This window comes from Protomyctophum bolini, assembly GCF_963924005.1.
Source record: "Protomyctophum bolini genome assembly, chromosome: 8".
NCBI classification, from domain to species: Eukaryota; Metazoa; Chordata; class Actinopteri; order Myctophiformes; family Myctophidae; genus Protomyctophum; species Protomyctophum bolini.
The window spans coordinates 21,039,670-21,064,591 of NC_137869.1; the positions used below are offsets into that span (position 1 = coordinate 21,039,670).

The window sequence follows — 24,922 nt, forward strand, 5'->3', positions numbered from 1 at the left end:
GCCATAAAGGCACAATATAAATAAATGCATCATTTACCATTTACATTTACATTTATTTTCTGGACAAAAAGTGGATTTTCCACAAAAGGTAGGGGCCTGAGACATTTCCCACCGTGGAGAATAGTCTTTCAGCATTATAAAACTATAATAGCATTATAAAGGGGAAGAGGAAACAGGGTAGGCCGAGAAACACCTTGGAGACGTTCCACTCTCCAGGACCTAAAGAACATTGGAATGAGCTGGCAGGAAGCAAAAGGCCCAGGCCCAGAAGAGAGTTAGATGGAGAGCTCTGGTGGACGCCCTATGCCCCTCGACGGGGTAAAGAGGAGGATTATGTCGAAATAAATTTCTTTATTTTTACTACAGTTTAGACCTTGCACGTTACTGGACATTTTCATCTATGGGAATAATACTGCTCCCTGCAGAGTGTTACTCAACAACACTGGACCAGAGAACTTTGATCCTTTTCACACTAAAGCCTAATTTATACTTACTTTATACATACCCAGAGAAAATATAGATTTTGTCGCATTTTTAGCGAGCATCACACAAATTCACTTTTTTTTGCTCAAAGTGCATAAGTGATTTTTGAGACCACCATTTTATACTAAGAACAAAGAAAGGCACAATAGCGTACCCTAGACTTTAATACTATAATAATTCAGGGAACAAGCTTTAGTCTAATTGTCCACACAACATTTCACCATGCCAGGTTGTTGTTCCCTATCCTACCTGGCACAGGCCTCTAGTGAGATGCGGAAGTCCATGCTGTCCTGGTGGGCTGCCGGGTCCTCGTCATCCGTGGGCGCCCGCCGCTTGCGGTTCAGCTCGGAGCGGTTGTCGGCGCGGCTACGGGGCCGGGAGGCCGGGTGTCGGGCTGGGGATAGGGGAGGCTGGGTGTGTCTCTCCTGAGCAGGCTCCTTCAGGTCCACCTTCAGCTGGAAGGCCGGCTTGACCACCGGATCTGGGACATTGTAGGATACGTCGATCTGTAAAAAGGAGACACAACTATTTGAACCACATGAACCATAGCGTCCCTATTCTGGTGGGCATACCACTTTTTATTTTTGTTATAAAGATGTAACATTTTACAGAAAAAACAGAAATTAGGATTCGGAATCAGCCTCAGGTCTAAATGGGTTAAAGCCTGTCAACTAAAGTCAGACATTATGGGTGCGTTCGGATATAGCACACTGTGTGTATTACAAACTAATACACTAGTGCGTTCCCGGTGTGCATATCCGAACTCACCCAATATGTTCAGTACATTTTATAGAGCCAGATTAGGGTTAGGTGCCATGAGTGGTTTGGGGGTATATTCACCCCCAATGTGTGTTGACGTTTCTGTCTTTATTTTGATTCCATGTATCGTTGTCCCCTTTGGAATGTAACCACAAATAAATGGTGAAATTAAAAACAATATGTGATTGGCCAGCAACTGTGACTTAAAATACCTTCACATATTGGAAACTAAACTCTTAATATTATTTTCTGCAGTCACAATGGAGACATTAGTGTAAGTTAGCAAGAAAAGCAAAGAACTGAAAACATTTTCTTTTTTTGGGGGGTGGGACAGCAGAGAAAGATAAGAGATGTTTTAACAGGACCAGATTGGTTTTAATTGACACCAGAACCAGAGATGTTGTAACTGACATCAGAAGCAAAGATCCAGAGAGATCAGACAGTAATGAGCTATGAATCATATTCACTGGACACAAGACATACATTTAGTTGAATTATTTCAGTCTTGGGGCAACAGTCTATAGGGCTGTCAAGATTACATTTTAGTTGATGATTAACAATGGCTTCTATTATGTGACATGCATGTTTAACCATGCATGCTACATTCCAGGAATAGAAAGACTGCGGTTTCTATTAGCTTGGATTGCCCATCGATGCTGTCCATAGCCTTCCCCGAAAAAAATGGTACGATATTATAATGAGCATTAGTGAGGACTAATTATATGAAGATACAGTAGGTTTAAAATGGGTGAAGTCGTCCTTTAATAATTGTATACTAGTAGCCAATCTACAAACTAACAACTGTGGGCTTCTAGAGCTGCCCCAACATAGGGTCAAAGTGGTTAGAAGAACACGGACAATGGCAGAGAAATAATTATGGAAATATGACATTCTGGAAATATGACATTCTGTTCAATTCATCCAGTTTCATACAGATGAATGGAAATTATTCTAATGATTAGGCAATTAAATAATTGCAATTCACTCAAATAATAGGAATCCTGACCCGGCAGCCTGTGATGAAACTCACCTCATACATACAACCCCCCCCCACCCCACCCCCACACCCCCCCCCACACACACACACACACACACACACACACACACTCAACCACAAACATGCACATTCAAAGACTACTTACAGATACACATGCACACTCACACACACGTTTCTTTGATGGTGCCGCTCTTGTATTTCATTAGAAGCCAGGTGCTGCAAGCCTGAGGGGCTGTCAGCGCAGAGAGGGGTGTGGATGGAGAGAGAGAGGAGTCTGAAGCAGAGAGGGGTGTGGACGGAGAGAGGGACAGTAGAGAGAGGAGTCTGAAGCAGAGAGGGGTGTGGAAGGAGAGAGGGACAGTAGAGAGGAGTCTGAAGCAGAGAGGGGTGTGGAAGGAGAGAGGGACAGTAGAGAGAGGAGTCTGAAGCAGAGAGGGGTGTGGAAGGAGAGAGGGACAGTAGAGAGAGGAGTCTGAAGCAGAGAGGGGTGTGGACGGAGAGAGAGAGGAGTCTGAAGCAGAGAGGGGTGTGGATGGAGAGAGAGAGGAGTCTGAAGTAGAGAGGGGTGTGGATGGAGAGAGAGAGGAGTCTGAAGCAGAGAGGGGTGTGGACGGAGAGAGAGAGGAGTCTGAAGCAGAGAGGGGTGTGGACGGAGAGAGAGAGGAGTCTGAAGCAGAGAGGGGTGTGGATGGAGAGAGGGACAGTAGAGAGAGGAGTCTGAAGTAGAGAGGGGTGTGGATGGAGAGAGGGACAGTAGAGAGAGGAGTCTGAAGCAGAGAGGGGTGTGGACGGAGAGAGAGAGGAGTCTGAAGTAGAGAGGGGTGTGGACGGAGAGAGAGAGGAGTCTGAAGCAGAGAGGGGTGTGGATGGAGAGAGAGAGGAGTCTGAAGTAGAGAGGGGTGTGGAAGGAGAGAGAGAGGAGTCTGAAGTAGAGAGTGGTGTGGACGGAGAGAGAGAGGAGTCTGAAGTAGAGAGGGGTGTGGACGGAGAGAGGGAGAGTAGAGAGAGGAGTCTGAAGTAGAGAGGGGTGTGGATGGAGAGAGGGAGAGTAGAGAGAGGAGTCTGAAGTAGAGAGGGGTGTGGACGGAGAGAGGGAGGGTAGAGAGAGGAGTCTGAAGTAGAGAGGGGTGTGGACGGAGAGAGGGAGAGTAGAGAGAGGAGTCTGAAGTAGAGAGGGGTGTGGACGGAGAGAGGGAGAGTGGAGAGAGGAGTCTGAAGTAGAAGAGATCTATATGAGAGTGAGTGAGCTTATCCTGTTTGAAGAGGTCACGTTAAATCCAGCCATCAATTTCTCGGGGTGGCTGTGTCCTTCTTGTCCTATCAGACACTGGTTCTGTTCAGATAATTATCACGCAGATGGATTCCTAGACATCTAGACATTCCCTTTTCCGATTTATTCGGAAAAGGGAATGTCTAGATATTAATATTTTAATATTTATAATGTCTTTCAAGAGTCACTGTGCATGCAAGACAGACAACTGCTCGAAACTACGGTTAAACTCTGAGAAGAGATGAGAGAAGAAATTACACTTTTACATTCTTGCGAAGAGAACAGAAGTTGTCTATGAAAGAGTTTTGTTTATTAGTGAAGTAGGAAGGAAGTAAACAGCATGCTATCCAGGGGAACCTACAGGAATGATCATCCCCTTCCGTAACAATTGGCTAAGCTCTACCAGATCATTCCAATTTACAGGCAGGAATTTGGGCATTAGGTGCTGGAGCATGGGAACGATAACTGGCTCCCCCCTGCCGGCAGATTCGCAGTGTGAGCCAATGACGCAAGCGCAGCATTACAACTCCCCATGTTACAGTACTCTATTAGGCATGGAATGTATGTATGTACCGGTATGTGTGTGTGTGTGTGTGTGTGTGTGTGTGTGTGTGTGTGTGTGTGTGTGTGTGTGTGTGTGTGTGTGTGTGTGTGTGCGTGACACTGCTACTATACCTGCATGAGACAGCAGCCTTCTCCTTTAGCACTGACAAAAAGGCCTGTGGGGATAGTGGGTATCTAGAGAGAGAGAGTGAGAGGAGAGAAAAGGAGATTATAAAAGAGTAATAAAACAGAGAACAGAGACGGGTGGAGGAGGGGTGGAGAGGTGAACAAGTCATTTATCAAGTGAGTGAATGTTGTGGTCCGCTGCACTACCACCAGTGGCTCCCTGGCTACTAACCAGCAGGCCTTAATTGCCCCCAATTAAGCTGACACCACTAATCACAGTGGAGGAACAGGCCTGCCAGAGGGGGAACAGCTTATTATTACACTCTCACCTGAAGCATTGCGGACTGACTCCACACAGCATGCTTAATCTGCAGCAACATTACACTGGCCAAGGTAATTTGTGTTCACCCTGTCAAGTTTATAATGAATGGGCAAACAGACCAGCACAGTTATTAAGTCAACAGTTCTTTATTGAGTCAATGGTCCTTTTGGGAAGTCCAGCCCAGTTCAGTTTGGTTTGGTTTGGCAATGCGAACACGTCCTGGCTGTTACACGCACCGCCGGTTTCGGAGACAGAGCGATTAATGTCCAATGCCAGGACGGTGCTCTGGCGTACAGGCTTGCGAATAAGTGTTTCAGTCAAACGCAATCAAGAGGGCATGGTCTGGTGCCCAGAAAATGGTGGCGTGGTTAAGATTCCTTCCTCTGGGCCTGCGAGTAACCCTGCTGGCCTGGGATCAAAGCTTACTGGCTAGAACATTTACTCATGTGTCTCACCTACTCTGTTTACTTTCTCGGCCTTCACACAGCCTTTAATCTTGCAATGAAGTTAAGGGGCAGGACAGTTCACTGTCACACAATGGAGAGGATTTCTCTCAAGTGAAATGTCACCTTAAGTGTCGGCAATCCTGGCAATTTGTTGACATATTTGTTCTATTTTAAAGGCACTGGTCTCTATTCCACCATAGCCAATCACATTCATACAAATGTACAGGATATATGCACATACAGTTGAAACCGTGTTGCCTCATTTGTGCAGAAAAATACAACACAAGGGTTGTCCTAGTTTAATAAGACTCATAAACGCCTTAAAAGATTATGTGAAGGAAAAAGAAAAACACTAAGTAATTACTTGAGGGACTACATTTACTTGCAGCCCATTGTGGGAACCACTGCTGTATTCTAGCACACTGGCCTGTACCGTGGCACTCTAGCACAGACGTCCCCAACCGCAGAGCTGCCGGTCCGCGGGAATTGTATCACCGGTCCGATAGAAGGCAGCCAGGAATTCCAAGTTTATGGATTGTACAAATATACACAGTCTATAACCTTACGTTACCATGATTTTTCAAGCAGCGGGGAAAAGTTGAGTCGGCTGTCAGTGACATCACTGACAAATCCTTGCTATCTTTTTTGAGCACAATGGCGTACATAGTATAAAAACCTAGATACTAGATGCCTCATTGGCCGCTGCAGTTCATTGGAGCGACTTGTATCACAGGGAAGGCGGGAGTCAAGCGGAAGTGCGGAAGGCACTACTGGCTAATCAGAGCACGTCTTTTCCGGAACGTTTACATTCCCTGAAATGGCGCTGGAGATACAGACGCCCCAGAGCCGGAGGAGGCGTCTACCTTTCTGGGGCGATTCACACTATGGTCCATAGGCCTACCACATCCATGCTCATTCAGTGTCCCATAACAATAACATCACTGTTGAATCCTGGGTATCTTACAACAAGCTATATTTTGTCACGCTCGCCGAAGCCTCGCACTAATGAAACAGTAAACCGGATAATATTTTATGTCAAGTACAACTATCAGAAGATGTAACCTAACCCAGCTAAAATAAAGTGTCACTCTGCAAGTTTACCGTGGTGCTCTAGATAGCCTGTACCTTGGTACTCTAGATCAGGGGTTCTCAACGTTTTTGGCTGGGGACCCCTGGAAATGCTTTGGCCATATTCCTCAGTAAGGAAAGCATGCACTATGTGTACTATGTAGACTCTCAATTCCATTTTCCAGCCATTCAGTTGCAAAACAATAAAATAAAAAAATAAAATTTATCTGGGGCACCCCCAAAATAATTTCAGGACCCCCCGGGGGGTCGCGACCCCCAGGTTGAGAACCCCTGCTCTAGATAGCACACTGGCCTGTACCTTGGAGCTCTAGATAAAACACTGGCCTGTACCTTGGAGCTCTATATAACACACTGGCCTGTACCTTGGAGCTCTAGATAAAACACTGGCCTGTACCTTGGCGCTCTGCAGGATCTTCTGGTTGTCCTTGTTCAGGTCAAACGTCTCCTGGAAGTCCAGGTTGGTGGAGGCCAGGGAGATGGTGAGGTTCACTCCTCCCACGTAGGATAGGATGGCGTACTCTGACAGAGACTGAAGAGCCACGCACGTGTCCTGGAATGGGAGCAGGTAAAGAGTGTCTCTCAAATCCTATATAGGGCAGGGGACTTCAACGTCTATGGACCCCCACATGTTGTTTAAAATTGTGTTACAGATTCAACCATGTCAGAGATTTCATACAGCTATATACTGTAGACTGTTTACTCTGACACAGAGTTCTGGGGGGAGGGGGGGGATTACCTGTGTGGAGGAGAAGCCTCCCAGAGCGTTCCTCTGCTGGGACAGCCATTTGACCACAGGCAGAGCCGAGGCCACGTCTCCCAGCAGGGTGTATGTCAACAGGCCGTAGGCCGTCATCTCCACTTCGGCTGACACCACTGGAGGAGACCAGTGGGAGAAGAAGGATTCCCATTTTTTAGGTAAAATATAGAAATACTCTGTTACAAGTAAATGTCCTTCACAATATAGAAATACTCTGTTACAAGTAAAAGTCCTGTGTTCAGACAGTGGCCTTGTGGTTAGAGTGTCTGCCCTGAAACTGGGAGGTCGGGGTTCGATCCCTGGCCACGTCATACCAAAGACAGTAAAAATGGGCCCCAATGCCTCCCTGCTTGGCACACAAAAGGGTTGGACAAATCTACTAATCATCAAATGATTCCCGAGCGCGGCACTGCTGCAGCTCACTGCTCCTTGGCTGTGGCTCACCGCTCCAAGAGATGGGTCAAATGCGGAGAACAACACATTTCACTGCAGTAACGTGTGTGGCAAATCGTACGACTTTGACATTGTTCAACAATTTTCTTAACGAAAAAGTACAAAATGTTACAAATGTTGTGGCATGAAAATATAAATTACTCATTATGTAGAATAGTGTATTCAAATTTGTACTTGGAGGAAGGAATAGTTCACTCAAAGGAGACTCTTTGAGTCTCCTATCGGAAACACAGCCGCTCATCAAATGATCTGCTTCGGAATGCGACGAAAACAAAATAAATCTCCATGAATTCAAGGCTTCATGGGTTTTGTAGTTTGCAGCAAGTTTGCCCAAGCACAAATGTGGAATGTTGTACTTGGTTACTTTCCATCACTGCTGGTGACCAGATGGATGTGATTGTCCTCATCATGAGTGGCATTATGTGTTGTGTGTGTGTGTGCGTGTGCGTGTGTGTTTGTATATAGTATACCTGACTGGGAGAGACCATCACTGAAGCCCATAAATGTATCCTCATCCGTCACAGTGCTGCCCGTCAAACTCCAGTGGGTGAAACCATCTATTGAGAGAAAAGGAAAGAGATTGAATAGACATGAGATCATAACATTTTAGTCCGCCAATTATTTATAAAAGAATGTAAAAATGTGTCTAAAATTACCTAAGCTTTCAATTAAAATGAGAAGGAAGGAAGGAAGTTAGATGAATCTTTTTCAGTGTTTTTCTATCTACCTTACCCACATTAGTCTCTACAACGTTCTGTGCAAGTGATGAAGACGAACTCCGCAAAACCATATCACAGATGACATCATCCTCCTGTTCATTGGATACAATTCCCACCACCTTTCTCAAAGAGGTCTTGGACAGTGTGATTGGAGATATCCAAAAAATTGTAAACAGCTCTCTACAATCAGGTGTCTTCCCAGACTCACTGAAGACTGCTGTAGTTAAGTTCAAGAAACACAATCTTGATCCCTCTGTTTTGGGTAACTATCGACCCATTTCAAATCTACCCTTTCTGGGCAAGGTTTTAGAAAAATGCATCTTTCATCAATTGGATGTGTTTCTACAGAACAATAATGTGCACAACAAATTCCAATCTGGCTTTAGGAAAGGTCACAGCACAGAAACAGCACTTGTAAAAGTAATGAATGATCTTAGGGTGTCTGCCGACAAGAAACATGTATCTGTTCTCTTACTTCTAGATCTAACGGCTGCATTTGACACGATTGATCATTCAATTTTAATACAGCGTCTGGAGCACTGGATAGGCCTGTCTGGTACGGCCCTGTCCTGGTTTTCCTCCTACCTATCAAACAGAAGTTACTTTGTCAATCTAGCCGAGTTTGACTCAGACAATCACGACATCAGTTCTGGTATTCCACAGGGCTCGATTCTTGGCCCTCTGCTTTTCTCCTTACTGCCATTGGGCGAACTCATTACCAATCACGGAGTCAATTTTCATTTCTATGCTGATGATACCCAACTATATCTTTCTGTTGCTCCGGATGATCCCTGTGCTTTAGATCCGCTGTTGACCTGTCTGTCTAGCATCAAATGTTGGATGAGTGAGAACTTTCTCAAGCTAAATGAGGATAAGACAGAAGTTCTCATAATCGGTTCTAGTGAGCCGAAACAATCAATAATAAGCAGACTTGGTAACTTGACTGTAGAAAGTAACAGTACAGTAAAGAACCTGGGGGTTATTATTGATTCTGAATTGAATTTTAATTCTCACATTAATCATGTTACCAAGATTGCCTTTTTTCACCTTAGAAATATTGCACGAATCAGAGCCTATTTGTCCTTGGACGATGCAAAAACGCTAATCCACGCCTTTGTTTTCTCTCGGCTTGACTACTGCAATGCACTTTATTCAGGACTGCCTAAGAAAACAACTGACAGATTACAACTCGTCCAAAATGCAGCAGCCAGAGTTTTAACTAGAACTAAGATGAGAGAACATATTACTCCAGTTTTGGCATCACTGCATTGGCTTCCGGTTGTTTTTAGGATGGATTTTAAAATTCTTTTACTTATCTATAAAGCTCTCAATGGTCTCGCACCTTCCTACCTACATGACTGCCTGCCTAAATATGTCCCAAACCGCCCCCTAAGGTCTTCCACTGCTGGCCTGCTCGCGTTGCCAAAAAAAATGGCAACTAAAAAATACGGGGAAGCAGCTTTTTGCTTCTACGGGCCGTCGGCATGGAACAAGCTCCCACTGTACCTTCGTCAGGCAGCCTCTGTAGACATTTTTAAAGCTCAGCTCAAAACCCACTTCTACAACATTGCTTTTAATTGAGTTTTAATATGCACGTTCCTACCCTGCCCTGACTGATTTTCTGTATGTGGTGTTTTTATTTGTTTTTATTTGTTTTTATTTATTTTATGTTCTTATATTCAATTTTGTTCTTTGCCATTGTTTTATCATTTTAACTATGTTTTATTGTATTCTATTTTTGCCCTGTGAAGCACTTTGAGCTACATTTATGTATGAAAGGTGCTATACAAATAAAGTTTATTATTACAGAGGAAATGGGGAGAGAGCGACGGGGAGTGACACGCAGCAAAGGTCGTCGGGATTCGGACTTGAAGCCACAATGTGCTGTCAGGCTGCAATGGAGCCTAGTATAGGTGCCTGGAAGTTTGACCTCTGGAGGTACGTACAGTAGTACCTTACCTTGTGTGATTGCCATGTGGTTGAGGCGTCTCAGCGCCAGCGGGGCGTACGGGCTCCGCAGCAGGGCCAGGGCGTAGGCGGACAGCGCCGTGGTGTACGGGTCATCAGCGGAGTAGGTGTTGCTCTCCAGGAAGTCTTTGGCTTTGGCTACTGCCACCTTCTCTTCCTGGAGGAGAGCGAGTGCATGCAGATGAATATGGGTGGAAATATCTGGGAAAGACACCCTATACATTCATTCACTTGCTGCACACGTTCAGCTGCGGAAATGTAGACACTGTTGTTGATAAGTCGAGAAGTGGAAGCCTGCCTGAAGCCCTTAAGCCCAATATTTCCCCTGTCTAAGCGTGGATTCTCTCTAATCTGAGCATTAGATGTTTGGTCTCTTGCCTCTCTCCATCTAGAGAGATACAGTATATGAAACTGAAGGATTGCATCGTCAATGTTAGATACGGTATGCCACCTCTGACAGCCATGCTACACACATTGACACATGGCTCTGCAATCTCAATGTTGGTTATCCACACACACTCGTGCACGCGTGCCCGCACGCATGTCGCGCACACACACACAGAGCACTTTCTCAACGCCTGGTCTCCCGCTCAGATGTGCTTATCAAATAAACACTGGGCTGTGCCATTAAAAAAGGTAGACGTGGTAGACTTTCAAATCTTCCAGATGTGACCTTCATCCCTCCTCCCTCAGATGATAGGCTTCAACAGCCACTCGCTGTAATTGCCACAGTCATCTTTTAATTAGGTGAAAAGGAGGTGGCGGTGTGTGTGTGTATGTGTGTGTGTGTGTGTGTGTAGGGGGAGGTTCCACTTTGATGTCAAGGATCGTTTTTTCTGGGTTTTTTATCAGCTGTAAGACGACACATTGTCAGACGAGCCCTTTGGGGGTAGACAGTAGGAGGAAGTTTGGTACAAACATACGAGAGGAAGGACAGGGGCCATGAGGGCAGAGTCAACAACACTACACTGTGAAATCTTCTGTGTTCATTTAACCATTTAAAGCGGTGGTTCCCAAACGTTTTAGCTTGAGACCCAGAAGACAAATTAGATGTCTCCCGGGAGCCGAGACCCTGACCTTGAGAGAAAATGGCAAATCTACTATTTTCACTGCTTCTTAAAAGTTGTATTCATTTATTTATGGAATTCCTGTGAATATGTATTAGTTAATATTAATAGTCGCTTTGAAAAAAGTTTGAATTAGATTTTATTTCCTCGCAACCCATAACAATGTGTCTGCAAACCACAAATGTGTCCCCGACCCAGTGTTCGGGAAACAGATTTAAAGGTTTGATTTATACAATCTCAGAGTTACAAGTGGATAAATGACCATTGAGGATTGTAAGGTGCATGCACCCGTGTATTCTGCTCCCTTGTCATGGCCAACCCCTGTGTCACGTGTCTCCTGTGAGGTCACGTGTCTCCTGTGAGTGTGAGGTCAAGGCTGCTTCTTGTCACCTGGCAGAGGAACATGCTATTCTCCACCCGACTCAACAGGCGCCCAGTAGGTAATGTACCCCTAAGCCACCTGAATGCCTATTTTTATTATTATTATTATTTTTTTTGGAGGGGGGCTTTTATGCCTTAAATGGAGCTCATAGCTGAAGTTCAGGAGCAGGACCACACCTCCAACCCAGCTACCTCCACCTCCTATCAGGCCACCTCCGCCCATATATAAAAAGCCCATCTAACCTTGGTTCTCCCTCTGTTCTCATTTCTCGTCACCCCGTCACCCCCCCCCCCCCCCCCCCACACCCTATTTCACCCGGATTGTCGTGCCCGGGAGCATGCCGGATCCCGAAGCCTCCCCACCTCTAAATCTGTTAAATGTCCTCATTTGGTGGTGTGGTCCTTGATGGTGAATTGACAGTAAAAGTGACAGTAAATAGGGAGGAAGATGGGGAGTGACACACAGCCAACAGAGCAACAGAGAGCAGCAGAGAGCAAAGAACGAGCAGAATACAAGGTGGAATGTAACCGAGGTGTAGCTTTCACAGGGCATCATTTTCTGTGCTTGTCGTCCTCGTAAATCTTTGGATGTCAACGAAAGAGTTATTAAATATTAGATTAGCAGCGCTAGGGTATAACAAATATGAGCGGGCTCGCTGCCAGCCCATCCATCTTTGCAACTATCAGGACAGGAACGCAGCGATCCTGTTCACACATGACCCAATGCAGCCCATCTGAATTACAGTGGGCTGGACTGGTAGTCTCTGGCATGCGCGCCCGCATACCTGCCTACCTGCGTGCGTGCATGCGTGCGTATTTCAATTCTGAAGCGCAAACCGAGAGCTGGTCGCAGCTTTATCGCGATCAGTTACATTTGTTACATTTGCGTAGAGGACTGTTAGAAAGCTACTGTAGCAATTGCATTGCTCCTTATAACTGAAAGTCAAGTTATATTGGTGATGTGTAGAAGTCTAAGGCCATCTGTTATGTGATTCAGATTGTGAATATTACCGGGATTACGGGTCCACCTCTCCCCCCGGGGCAATCAGGTTATATTGGTGTGTAGTGTAGAAGTCTGTAGTGATGGAGAGAGACGGGTGTTTCCAGGTGTGGGTGGACTGCTTGCTTACCTCTGTGGTTATCCCCGTCTCCAACAGGGCTGCTACTACATAGGCTGTCAGAGAAATCTTGCCATGGATCCCTCCCTGTAGCAAAAGGAGCATTGGCTTATGAAGCACCAAAGTATGACGTAATTTACCATAGACTTTTTTTTATCGCGGCAAATAAGAACTTTGTTCCAAAAATAAACAAATGATCCTGGTGGTTTGACTCATATGGATATGAAGTTTCAACTGAGGCCAGAAACAGACTGTATCAAATATGAGTGATTATCGGAAACTATACAGAGCCACCTCCCTGACAATATCGCCGGGACAGTTTGTTTGTTTTTTGACCACAATGCTTATATGAGACGATTCTAAGATGACCCAATGTTATTCTCCAATAGAAAAAACGTCTGCGACCCAGGGGATGAACGAGTGACGTCAGGACTTCGGTACTCATACACAATCTACATGTGGAGTTGTTTCCAGGACTCCGCCCTATGTCATCATCTTAATCCACACTTCCTGAAGTATACTGTGCATAGACAGTCAACGAGAGTCTCAATTGGTCTGTCTATTTCATGGAAAGAGCGATTCTTTCTAAAGGCCATCGGGCTCAGGGATTCAAACCTCCGATGTGATGATGTATGACGATAAGAGTGCCCTGCAATATTTATACTTTTACTTAAGTAAATATATTTGAGTACTTTTTGCACCACTGGTACACACTACACACACATCCTAACCTGCAGGTCTTTGTTGAGGATGCGCCCCATGGCAGGGAAGGAGCCCTCGTCACGCTGGTGTCTGATGAGCCACGATTTGGCTGCCCGCAGTTCTTCAGGGTCGATGTAGATGAAGCCCCGAGACTGGGCAAAGGACTTCAGCACAAACGCTGTTAACCTGGAGAGAGGAGGCAAAGAGGGGAGGGAAGGAGAGGAGAGGAGGAGTGAAATAAACGAAGGGGGAAGGGAAAGAGGAGAGGAGAAGAGAGGAGAGTAGAGAGTGATGGAGGAACAGAAGGGGAAGGAGGAACAGACAGGGGAGCAGGGAGAGGTGAGATATCAAAGTTCGCTCATACGTGTGCTGACAAATCCTTGTAAAATACTTACAGCCATCAAGCCTCACAAATGAGTTCACAACCTGTCATGTTGGCAGTGATGTGAAAGATTTCCCAACCGGTCGCATTCCTTCAACGTGTCAGAAGTCTGTGTGTGTGTGTGTTGCCTTTGTTGAATGACAAGGAGTGTGAGATGGATTCATAGTAGCGACTAAGTATGGAGGGATGTTCGGTAAGGGAGAGCAATATGACGGGTCTGGTGGAGCAATATGACAGGTCTGGTGGAATGGCCAAATGTAGCAATGGAAATGTGGAGTGGAGAGGAGAAGTGTTGAGTGGGAATTAGACACACACTGTGTGTGGAGCAGAGAGGAAGGGTTCGCGCTACACAAAGTGGAGTTTCACAAAGCCAAATCAAGCCGGTCTCTCCGTGACGTGGCCTGGGGGTGGGGCGGGGGTCTCAGCAGCAGGGGCGTGATCGGTCCCTCGAAAGCATTTCCGGAGCAACTCGCACAACAAACGCTCATCGTGAAAGAGGTGGATGCCGTGACTCTGCCTAAGCTCAGGAGTTTTCACTCACTTTTCGCTCAGTTTTTGGTGTTTTTCGGGTTATCCGGTGGTTCACACTGGAGAAATAATAGCGGCAAAAGGGCTAAAAGAGAAGGGCAGCCCTGGGGGGGGGGGGGGGGGGGGGGGCTATAGGTTGAGCTAATAAGCCCACGCTCATCAATAAACACAGGCCTTGAGGGGGACTGTAGCCTTTGGCCAGAGGGCTCCACAATGACAGCAAGACATTCCATTACACTCGACCTCTTGCAAACCGTAGCCAGAGGATGAGGCAAGCTGCCTACCATAAAAAACAAAGAAAAACAAGTCAAAGATGAATAAATAAACAATAAAGAGGGGTTGCGCCCTGGTTTTCTTGAGCGTGGCTCGGAAGCGGCTCGTAACAGGCCAAGGGAGAGCACACAGTAAAATCCTCCATGTTATTCAACTCAAAAAAGGTGTGCAAATGCAACCAAATGGACCCGTCACGGGTCCACTTCGTTACATTTGCACATTTCTCCGACTTACAAATGGATATATTAATACCGAGGATTTTAATGTGTATACAGAGGGAAATGAGAGAAAGAGAAAAAAGCAGCCCTCTACTCTCATAAAGTGAGGTATTAAATCTTCCTTCGCTGGGGCCTGGATATTACTCCTCCCCGGAGACGGCACTCGGGGACGGGGTCCCGAGCTTGCAGGAATTTTTATAATGTTAAGTAATATTGTGTCACTGGCTTTAACTGCTGTGCCCTTGGGAGAGGTCCTGGGAAGTGTAAAGATGATTTAGTGGGGTGAGGAGACAGGCTTCCATCCACCAGTCTCCCTCACCTCAACTCACCGCACCGAGGGGTACTTCCCTCTCCCCTGTCGCCCCGCGTGTATCCCACTCCAACTCCACACGCCAAGAGGTACAGCAAGAGAGACAAGAAGAACTCAAGGGCCACATCAGATGAATGACGGTTGAACAGGCTCCAGCCCAGCTTGATTTGAGGGTTTTCCCCCCACTGTTCCAGATTTGTTCGACGTGCTGCTGTTTTGCAGAGCGCCCAGAGTTCATTTTAGCATTACTAATGCTAAAAGTGGACCGGGTCGCCTCGGGGCGACTGGATCTCAAAATGGAAGAGAGGTTGTGGTACTGCTGTTCTACTTAGCAAAATCCTTCAGTGTTAAGAAGTCATTGCAGATTTTAAACCTGAATCCCATTATTTTGATGTGAGATAAATAAACACAGTGGGAGGAAATATACCGTTATGTCTTCTGTGTAATGCAAATGACCAAATGTTTTGACATCCCTGTTTCGTGTCCATTTTGTGTAGAAATGCATGTTATTTTTTCCCCACACACTGACTATATGATCTCTTCACATCAAAACTATGCGATTTTGCTTTAAACATTTGCAAAGTTTCTGTTCATTTTAACTCTCAAGAGTATAAAAAGTTACCCGTATAAGTGTAATGTTGTAACCAGGTTGTGAATTGAACACGTGGAAAATTATACTGTAACTGTGGCTTATAAGCCACAATTACAGGTTGCAAACCTCAATTGTTTTTGTTTTGTTCAATCAGCTAGATTTGGCAGATAAAAACAGCATGGTTAAGTTTGGACATGGTCTATTACTGTGGCCTGTTAATAAAACAATGTTTTTGTTAAAACATTGCGACCAAATTATACAAATGTATCCATATGTATCCATATGCATGTTTGCATGCATTGCATTGCTGATCCAGACAGAAGAAAAAGGAGGAGGGAAGAAGGCTAAAGTGCAAGATTCCTGCTGGGGTTCAAACTCGGGCTAGAAGGGGCAAGTGTGAACAACCTAACCGCTATAAGACAGTCTAATCATCTGTGTTAATTGAACTCTGACAGTGTAATATGGACCATAATAGGTCCATTTTGGTTCACAACCCTTCACACTGTGTGTGAAAGGTATTTTTGGCTTTTTTCTTTTTTCTTTTAACTTTTTTTTTAATTATTTTCTGTTTTTGAGAGTAAGCAGGTTCTCTCGGGCATCACAGTACAATATAATTTAAATTGTTAACATTCAGAATGCAACGAGTCATCCAGTCCAAATAGATTGAGGTCCTATGCTAAGATGGTTCTCAAACCGATCATTCGCTTTGGCAAAGTCTGTTTTTCGCACATATTCTGTTGATTCATTACCATTAATATTTTCATGAATATAATCAGACCTTCATATATTTTTGGCATTTTATGCTTTATTTCAGATAGGTCATATCAGTGTAGAGCAGAAGTGCTAAAATGTCGGTATCAAAAAATTTACTTCAAAGTATACCAAAAGTAGACAGTATTCATTATGCAGAATGTCTCATTTCAAGTTTTCAAATGTATACAAATCTTTTGAAAAGCTCACATCTACAAGCTCACAATGCGTCGCATCGTTAGCGGCTATTTTCAAATGGCTGAATAGTGTGTAATGTATAGGGCTGAAATGGGTAATGTATGCTTTTATAATAATAATCAAAACGTAACTAGTAACTAAAGTTTCCAAATAAATGTAGTGGAATAAAAAGTACAATAATTGGATTTGAGATATAGAATTGAAGTAAAAGTATTGGAAATTGGATATACTCCACCACTAGTGTAGGCAAGGCAAGGCAAGGCAATTTTATTTATATAGCACCTTTCATGCTCAAGGCAATTCAAAGTGCTTTACAGAATAAAAACAGAGTGCAACAGTGCACTTTAAAATGAATACATACATACAATAATGTAGAGAGAGATAAAGCTATAACGTCTCCTCTATGGATGTATAACTATCTCTGACAGAAAATGCAATCTTCTTTTTTTAAAGATTTGTGTTTTGGGCTGTTTATGCGTTTGATAGGGAACAGTAGTCAGACAGAAAAGGGGGAGAGAGATGGGGAGTGAAGGCCGTCGGCTCGGGAGTCGAGCCTGTGGCATGCCGTCCGGCTGGCTTGGCAGTCTAGCCCAGACGATTGAGCAAACCGTCTGGGCCATGCACAATCTTTTTATAGTCTCACAAGATAGTATTACTCAAAGTGTTAATGTAAGACAGCTCTGTTTAAACGTTTATTTTATTGTTTTATCTTGATTGTTTTGTTCCACTTTCGCTTTTGCACTGCAAACGTATGTTTTCTCATGGCAATAAAGCTCCTTTGAATTGAATTGAATTGAGATAGGAGAGAGGAACAGAGAGGGGAGACATGCAGGACAAGACGGAGTTGGATTTAAACCCAGGTCCTCCTATCAGTGTATGTGCACTAACTGGCTGAGCCACCACCAGGCACCCCTAGAGATCTGTGAGTTAATGTTTAGGAGTATATCAGAGCACCTTCTACAAATAATCACCTTGCTAATGATATCACAGGCCCCGTGTCCAAGGTCTAAGAAAAACACTGAATTCCTGCTAGAATCCGACCGCGTGCCAGCTTGGCAGAGGACTGGGGGAATGGATAGTTTTATACAGCGGCACGTATCAGCTCTCTCCATCTCTGGTATTCAAACTGCCCCCCTCCTCCCACCCCCTATCCCTACTAACACTGTCAGATCAATCTCTGGCAGAGAGAAATGCCATGCCAGCCTCAACATGTCCAGCCAACAAGACTAGGAGAAGAAAATGCAGAGTTCAGTCCCACTTGCCGAAAAGAGAGAAGAAAAAAAAAAGCTAGTGTTCGGTTTTGACTAGAAAACCTCAGATTTGTCTGCCGTTGCTCAGGGTGCTAAGGTAACACGAGACATAAAGCTTGAACAACTGAAGCCTTACTTTATGGGAGTTTTGTGCTCGTCTAACTAGCCTGGTCAAGCGAGTGTAGCCCCTAGTCAGGCTGCACTAATACCCATCCCAGGCCAGTGAATTAGGAAGCATGCTGTACAAATTGGAGGTTGGGGCGGATAGATGAGATAGTTGAAAGAAGTGTGTGTGTGTGTGTGTGTGTGTGTGTGTGTGTGTGTGTGTGTGTGTGCTCGCACGCGCACGCACGCACGCACACATACATGTGTGTATGTGTGTGCAGTGTACAGCAGCATATGGCTCTCATTGTATCCAGACGGAATCAAAGAGCTTTAATAATAGCGGCAGGTATGCATGCATGCCATGTCAGAACAAGGGCTCCGAGGCCCGGTGAAGATCAGTCCAAGTGCTGATGACAAACCTCTTCCTACAAACGCATCCTGTTCACAGCTCAGGGGCCGGTGGTAGAGAGCAAATGTAGCTCTGCGTGCGTGCGTGTACATGTGCTTAAAAGGGAGCCGTTTGTTGTTGAGGACACAGACCATGCTACAATCCTGTTTTTACCAGACTGACTGGGGGATGTTTATGTACACTGCTGGGAATTAACATCAACAAATTCTCAGACTCCGTCACTGGTTTTATCAGCACGAGCATAGACGACATAGTTCCAAAAAAGACAGTTCGGATCTATCCAAATCACAAACCAGCGGAGTATATGTGTACAACTGCACGAACGGGACATCGGTTTCAGATCCGGCAACATGGCAAAGCGCAGCGCAATGCGAGCGGCCCTAAACGCCGTCATCAGGAAGGCAAAAAAGGCCTACTCAAAAAAGATGGAAGACCAATTCAACCGTGGCAACATCAGGAGCACGTGGCAGGCGGTATGGTAAAACAACAAACAGAAGTGAAGTAAACCCGCCTGCCTCTCTCCCCAATGAGCTGAACTACTACGGTCGGTTCGAGACCATCTCCACACGCAGCAGCCGAGCAGGGCTCATCATCTCAAGGGACGACGTATGCAAAACATTCACAAGGATCAACATCCAGAAGGCAGCAGGACCCGAAGGGATACCAGACTGGGTCCTCAAAGCAAACAGATCAACAACAAGCAGCATAAAGACAAATATGTAAGTATGCTGTTTGTGGACTAAAGCTCAGCATTCAACACCATTGTCCCAGCAAAACTTGGCACAAAGCTCAGAGACCTAGAGTTGCATCCCTGGGGTGACTTCCTGTCACCCCAGGGATCCCTCTCCTTTACTCACTGTACACGTATGACTGTAGAGCCACACATGGCGCCAACACCATCGTAAAGTACGCAGACAACACAGCAATGATAGGCAGAATCGTTGACAACGACTACAGCGACAAGATGAACACACTGGTACTCTGGTGTCGGGAGAACAACCACTCCCTCCAAGGAGCTCATCGTAGACTTCATTCAGGAGGCAGAGGAGAGATCCTCATTGACGGTGCTGCAGTGGAAATTAAGGGTCAGCGAGTTCAAGTTCCTCAGAGTATACATCCAAGAGGATCTCAAATGGGACTCACACACCACACGGGGACTGTGTACAAGCGTGCGTAGCCAAAGCCCAGCGCATCATCAAGGACAAGCACTACCCAATTCACAAACTGTTCAACCCCTCACAACGCCCCAGCGGCAGGGCAAGGGGGCCTACCGCAGTATCAAGAGCAGCACCACCACCAGACTAAGGAACAGTTTCCACCCGACAGCCATCAGATTGCTGGAGCATGGACTTGCTGGAGCAACAGGATGCTGAGAAAGGCATGATTCTTGCGGCCTGATGATACTCCTTGCTCAGCGGCCTGATGACAGGCAATGCCGTTAGGCTGGCCTTAGACCTTCTTTTTGCTCTTCCTGAACCTGATTATAACCAGGGACTAGTTAACTTGGACTTTAGCTCTTCTGACCCACCTTGACCCACCACTACAGTATACACAGTACGCACCTTGACAAATGTTGCACCTTATGTGTTTGCGTGAGTGTGTGCCAGGGCTCAAGATTAACGGCGTCCCGACGTCCCGGGGACTGTAAAATATCTATTTGGGACGTAAATGTATCTCATCCGGGACGGTTTCGGGACGAGAGGAGTTTTTACACTGAAAATGCACATTTCGTGTGCAGCGATGAGCAGCATGAGAATTTGCCGTGCCGTCAACCAATGCTCTGTCGGACCAAAGAAGTATGCCTCCCGTTGACAACAACAACGCACACACTACATTCACCCAACGGAATCATAGGAATTATATTGCTTTTGCCCCGTGGATGAGACATTTAGATTGAAAAACTATCGGTTGGAAGCGTGGATAAGACCATGGTTGTGTCAGAAAGGTTCCATATGGACATGGGGCTACACTACACCAACGTTTAACGTTAGCTTCCATGCTAGGCTTGCTAGCTGGCGTCGACATTAAATAATATGTTGGTATATATCCTCTGAAGCAACAGATGTTTTCTAATGCTCAGATTGTTCTGGAATTGCTGCCCCAACACTGTGGAATGCACACCCCAAAACCAAAACGCTCTCATTCCACAGTTTTTATTGATTGTATTTATTATTATTATTTATTGATCCTTCGTCTTAGTATTCCCCCTAATAAAGTTGTTTTTATTTGTTTTCTCATGCCAACCATGTAATAGACATTTGAGTATTCATATACCTGCATTGCTGCACGTTATCTGTTGGTCTTGATCAAGTAGCCTACACCAAAATAACAAAATCCATTTGAAAATAAAAATCACTGTTCTCAGGTCGAATATTGATATGCGATTAAAATGTGATTCATTTAGATTAATGAATTACAAAGCCTCTGATTAATTCGATTAACATTTTTAACCAAGCCCTATTTTTCATCTGGGAGCATTTTGACTAAATCAGTGTATCTACAGAAGAAACATGAAGCCATGCAGACAAATAATGTACTGCATGTATTCAATACATGCAGTACATTATTTGTTTGGCTTAATTGTATTTCTATTACAATAGGAATACAGTTATTCATTTCAGAATTTGAGTGGAGCTTTTTGTAAAAAAAATAAATAACGGGACGGTATACATTTACTTCGGGACGGTTCAAATTGTATTTTGGGACGGTTCCGGGACGGTGGTGAAAAAAGTTAGTCTGGAGCCCTGGTGTGTGCGTGTGTATATATAGTATACTGCATATATAATCTCAGGTACTATGCGTAAGTTTCTCGTGGAAAAAGAAACCCCTTGGTTGTACGGCTGTACAGCCTGAAAGTAAGCTAAGAAAGACCCAGCAAGTGTGAGGTTTGTGAAACAAGCTTCTAAATATCTGAAACCTGCACTTTATTGTGGTAGATAGCGCTCAAACTTTCTTCTTTCCTTCTTTTTTCTTGGAAAAATAACACAATGGGAACTATGCACAAAAACTAATTTCACACACGTTTTTATGTGACAACGTTTTTATGCGACAATAAAGATGATTTAGATTCTGCAGTGTTGCCCTTAACCACTTTCAATCCAGCAATCCGATTTTGGGCATATCATAAATTGTCAAAAATTGTCAGATTAACAACAGCCATTGTACAATTAAGTATATGGTTACATATAACTAGGAAGGAAGTGCATATTATTAAGGCGCTTAAGTGCAAGTCCCAGAACAGAGTAACCCCATTGGTCCATCCTCATCTGTGTATCCCTAATTGAGTTGCTGACGGGAACAGCAGCGGTGCGGTGTTAGAGGAATCCAGCACTACTGTGGACCAAAACATTACTGCCTGTTAAGCTCAATCTTTTCATTAGACAATTTCCGCTCAGATACATTTTTACAAGCTGGGATACATCAACACTGCATTAAGAGTACTTTTAAGCTGGCAATAAATGTGCTGCTCCCGCAGTGAACTCTGGAACCCAAAAACAAAAGCCGCGAGCTGGATGGAATCATAAAGTGTTTGTCCCGGGTTTACCGAAGGTTCAGACATCTGTGTTGTTGTGTTGAGTTGTGCCCACAAACTCCAAACCTGTTGCCTCAGGCTTACAGGGAAAACCCAACCTCACATCCTCATATCCTCTCATAACCATCTGTGTGTTAGAGCTCTAGACTAACGTTCCCAGTTACTCCCGGACAGGCAGTCTATTTAGATGAGATACATCCCACTTCTGCTTTCTGGGAAATTTCTGGGAAATAGGTAACGGGAGTTGTTTCGCTAAGGAAGTGGCTCCAGACTCTTAAAACGCAGTCTACCCTGGTAGCAGTAAGTCCCGGTTCATGGGGCCAAAGCAGCATGGGGTCCATTCAGCACCGTGACTATGAACCCCCTTTAACTGCAAATAAATCGGCGGAGCCTAGCCTACCTCGGGGATCCAATTATGCCGTTTCTTTATGATTCTCTGCGGTTTATGTAACCTGCTGTTTCACAGTATCAGCTCTATTAAATATCATAATACCCACCTCGGCTAATAAATCAACCAGAGGTATGCATGCTGCGATCGAGCCTGAATGTGCGAGGCATGGAACACTGGGGCCCCTCATTGAGAGTCTCATTTCACTTTTCTAAACATTATGAGATAGTTATGGCTGCCTGCCGGCCCCAGGGATAGTAAACATAAAATAAACACTCACAGAGGAAAAACTACCTGATTTTAAACTCAGCAACAGGAATGTATTAATTTGAGCCCAACGCACAGTGATGCTGATAAAAATGTTATTGTATTGGCTAGCAATGCTTCCAAACTGAAGACTCCACTCCACCGATCACAGTGACAATGTACTCTGCTGATAAGTATTTGCCCTCGTAAGTACTGATCAGGTACAGTGCCGCACAGGCAGAGAAAACATCAGGACATGTTGAGCTTCTACATCTAACTTATTTCTGAACATTTTAGAAAAATCTTGAAATAACTACTGCAGGTTTAGAAGGCATTTGTAGCTTTTAACCACTTTAACCATTACTTTACTGTTGAAAAATAGCAAGCTTGTAGATCTGCTATTGAAAATGTGTGCAAATCTTTGAATATATATTCTTTCACAGTTAACGTTTTTAACTCAAATATTTGCTTCTGGGGGTTCCCTGGAACAACACATTTTGAGATGGGGGTCAGCGGCCAAATATATATAATTGTGGGGCTCCACATGAAAAGGTTTGAGAACCACTGACATAGAAACATGTTTTTCAGAAAACTGTTTTTCTGGTCTTAATGGAGACATACATACTTTACCACACTTACCACATACTGCCCGAGGAATCCCTCTCTCCAAAGGCACTGTAGGACCCGTCCTGCCTTTTGTAGGTCAGCTGTCTCTGATATCCTGAGAGAAAGGTTGGGAAAGAGACCAGGGATGCTGAGCAAGTATGGCAGAAAAGTAAGGTCAGGCTTCAAAACGTTTCTCCACTTGTTGAATCTAAATGAGTCAGAAGAACCTCTTTTGACATTTTAACTGAGTAAATTATTAGCTTTTGGTTGGTAACTAGATTCACATTTTATTATTGTTAAGACCAGTGAAGAAATCCTAACAGAATGAGTGAATACAATGAGATCCTGCTACATATATATATTTATTCATCCATTAGTGGAAACCTCTAGCTGCTATGACACCAGGCATCAGAGTTAAAGAAACAGGAACAGTTCTGCCTGTATCCCTAAATACCTGTTAGGACAACCTCTGAACCTCACCAGGTTTTAACCACAAAGACAACATATCTCACCTCCAACTACAGCTGTCCTTGTGTCACAAACAACTCTCCAAGCCCGGGATCGAACCGGGAACCTTGTGGTTGTGGATTGTAGATTGTATATTGCTTTAACCTTTCTTTTATGGTTTGTGAAGGCTCAGATTGCCCCACTTCCTTTACTAAATTATAAGTGTGAAGCCAGACCTTGCATCAAAGAACATCCAACAGACTTTAATTTTATAGCTACCTACATTTTTTATGTCAATTGTCTCCCTCTCCCGACGGAGTTCAAACAGTCTTGGAGTGGAGCTTTAAAGCCACTTTAAACAGGGAAAGGCTACTGAAGATTTCTAGTGAGTGTAGCTGCATGGTTGTTCAAGAAGACATGCTTGACCTGGGCATGGGAAAACACAGGCGAAGGGGTGGGACCCAGGCTGGGTAAGTCAGAGCACAGAGAGGAGACTGGGTTGGGCGGGGATCCCAGTAGCAGTGTCCAGGGATGTGTTCCAAAAAAACAGTCAAACCCAGCCAAGCCACAGGGTCCTCTGTCAAGACATCTACAATTCTACAAACAAGTCCAAAATCCAAGATAAACTTTAATCCATCATTTTCCAGTAAAGGTGTATCACTTGCCAGCAATTAGGGAATGTTCTCACTTCCCGAAATGAAAGTAAGTATTATTATTATTACCACATCCTGGATTCCTGATGCGGATGGTAGTTTTGAAATTTTGAAAGTCCTGACACATAACGAGTCTCCTCGTTACTTCTGCTATGCTGTAAGTTTCTCACTGATATTTGGAACAGGAAGTGCTGCATATATGTTAACAGTGAGTGTAAGCAAGACCATTCGCTGAAGGTGCAGTGACACAATCTAATGATCAATGAATCAATCGTGTCCCGGCTTGGATCAGTGGAACGGACATAGCACACTTCAAGGGCAGCCATCAAACAAGGTTGTCTCGTCAAACCAAGAGCCTCCCATTGAAGATTATTTTCCCAGGTACCCCACATTCTCGCAACACCGATAAGCATTATTTGCAACCTTACATTTAGATGCGATTGGAACTATTTGTATTAAAACCTTTCAATGAAAGTCTCAACGCATTTTCACAACATTTATTTAAGAATATATTTTAGAATAGATGTAGACCTATTTGACAGTGCAGAAACATAATTGACTTCCTTGATGCATTAATTAAGCGCTAATGACCATCAGCTGGTCACAGTCACTGACACTCAGCCTCTGCTGCAGCACTCTAGCTGAAAGTGACTGCATGGAGTCTGTTTCATTTCTATCCAAAGGCCCTTGAATGATGGAATATGATTAAGGATTACTGTGCTTATGGTAAGCTCAAATATCACACATACCATAATTCACTGGCAAAAAAAGAAAGAAAAAAAAACCCCTGGCTATTTGTCACTTTGGGAACCACTGTGCTACACCTTAGACTAGA

General features: G+C 44.5%; 1 protein-coding gene across 1 annotated transcript in view; it reads right to left on the reverse strand.

Annotated features, from left to right (window-relative positions):
* Positions 1 to 24,922, reverse strand: part of cpamd8 (C3 and PZP like alpha-2-macroglobulin domain containing 8) — an 83,005-nt gene that overhangs the window by 20,365 nt on the left and 37,718 nt on the right. Inside the window, exons 29-37 of the mRNA XM_080771212.1 lie at positions 23,021 to 23,102; positions 13,230 to 13,386; positions 12,511 to 12,585; positions 9,924 to 10,089; positions 7,716 to 7,802; positions 6,772 to 6,908; positions 6,430 to 6,585; positions 4,185 to 4,247; positions 733 to 989 (exon numbers count right to left, since the gene is read on the reverse strand). Of these exons, the coding sequence (XP_080627338.1) occupies positions 733 to 989; positions 4,185 to 4,247; positions 6,430 to 6,585; positions 6,772 to 6,908; positions 7,716 to 7,802; positions 9,924 to 10,089; positions 12,511 to 12,585; positions 13,230 to 13,386; positions 23,021 to 23,102 (1,180 nt within the window). The remainder of the gene's footprint in view (positions 1 to 732; positions 990 to 4,184; positions 4,248 to 6,429; positions 6,586 to 6,771; positions 6,909 to 7,715; positions 7,803 to 9,923; positions 10,090 to 12,510; positions 12,586 to 13,229; positions 13,387 to 23,020; positions 23,103 to 24,922) is intronic.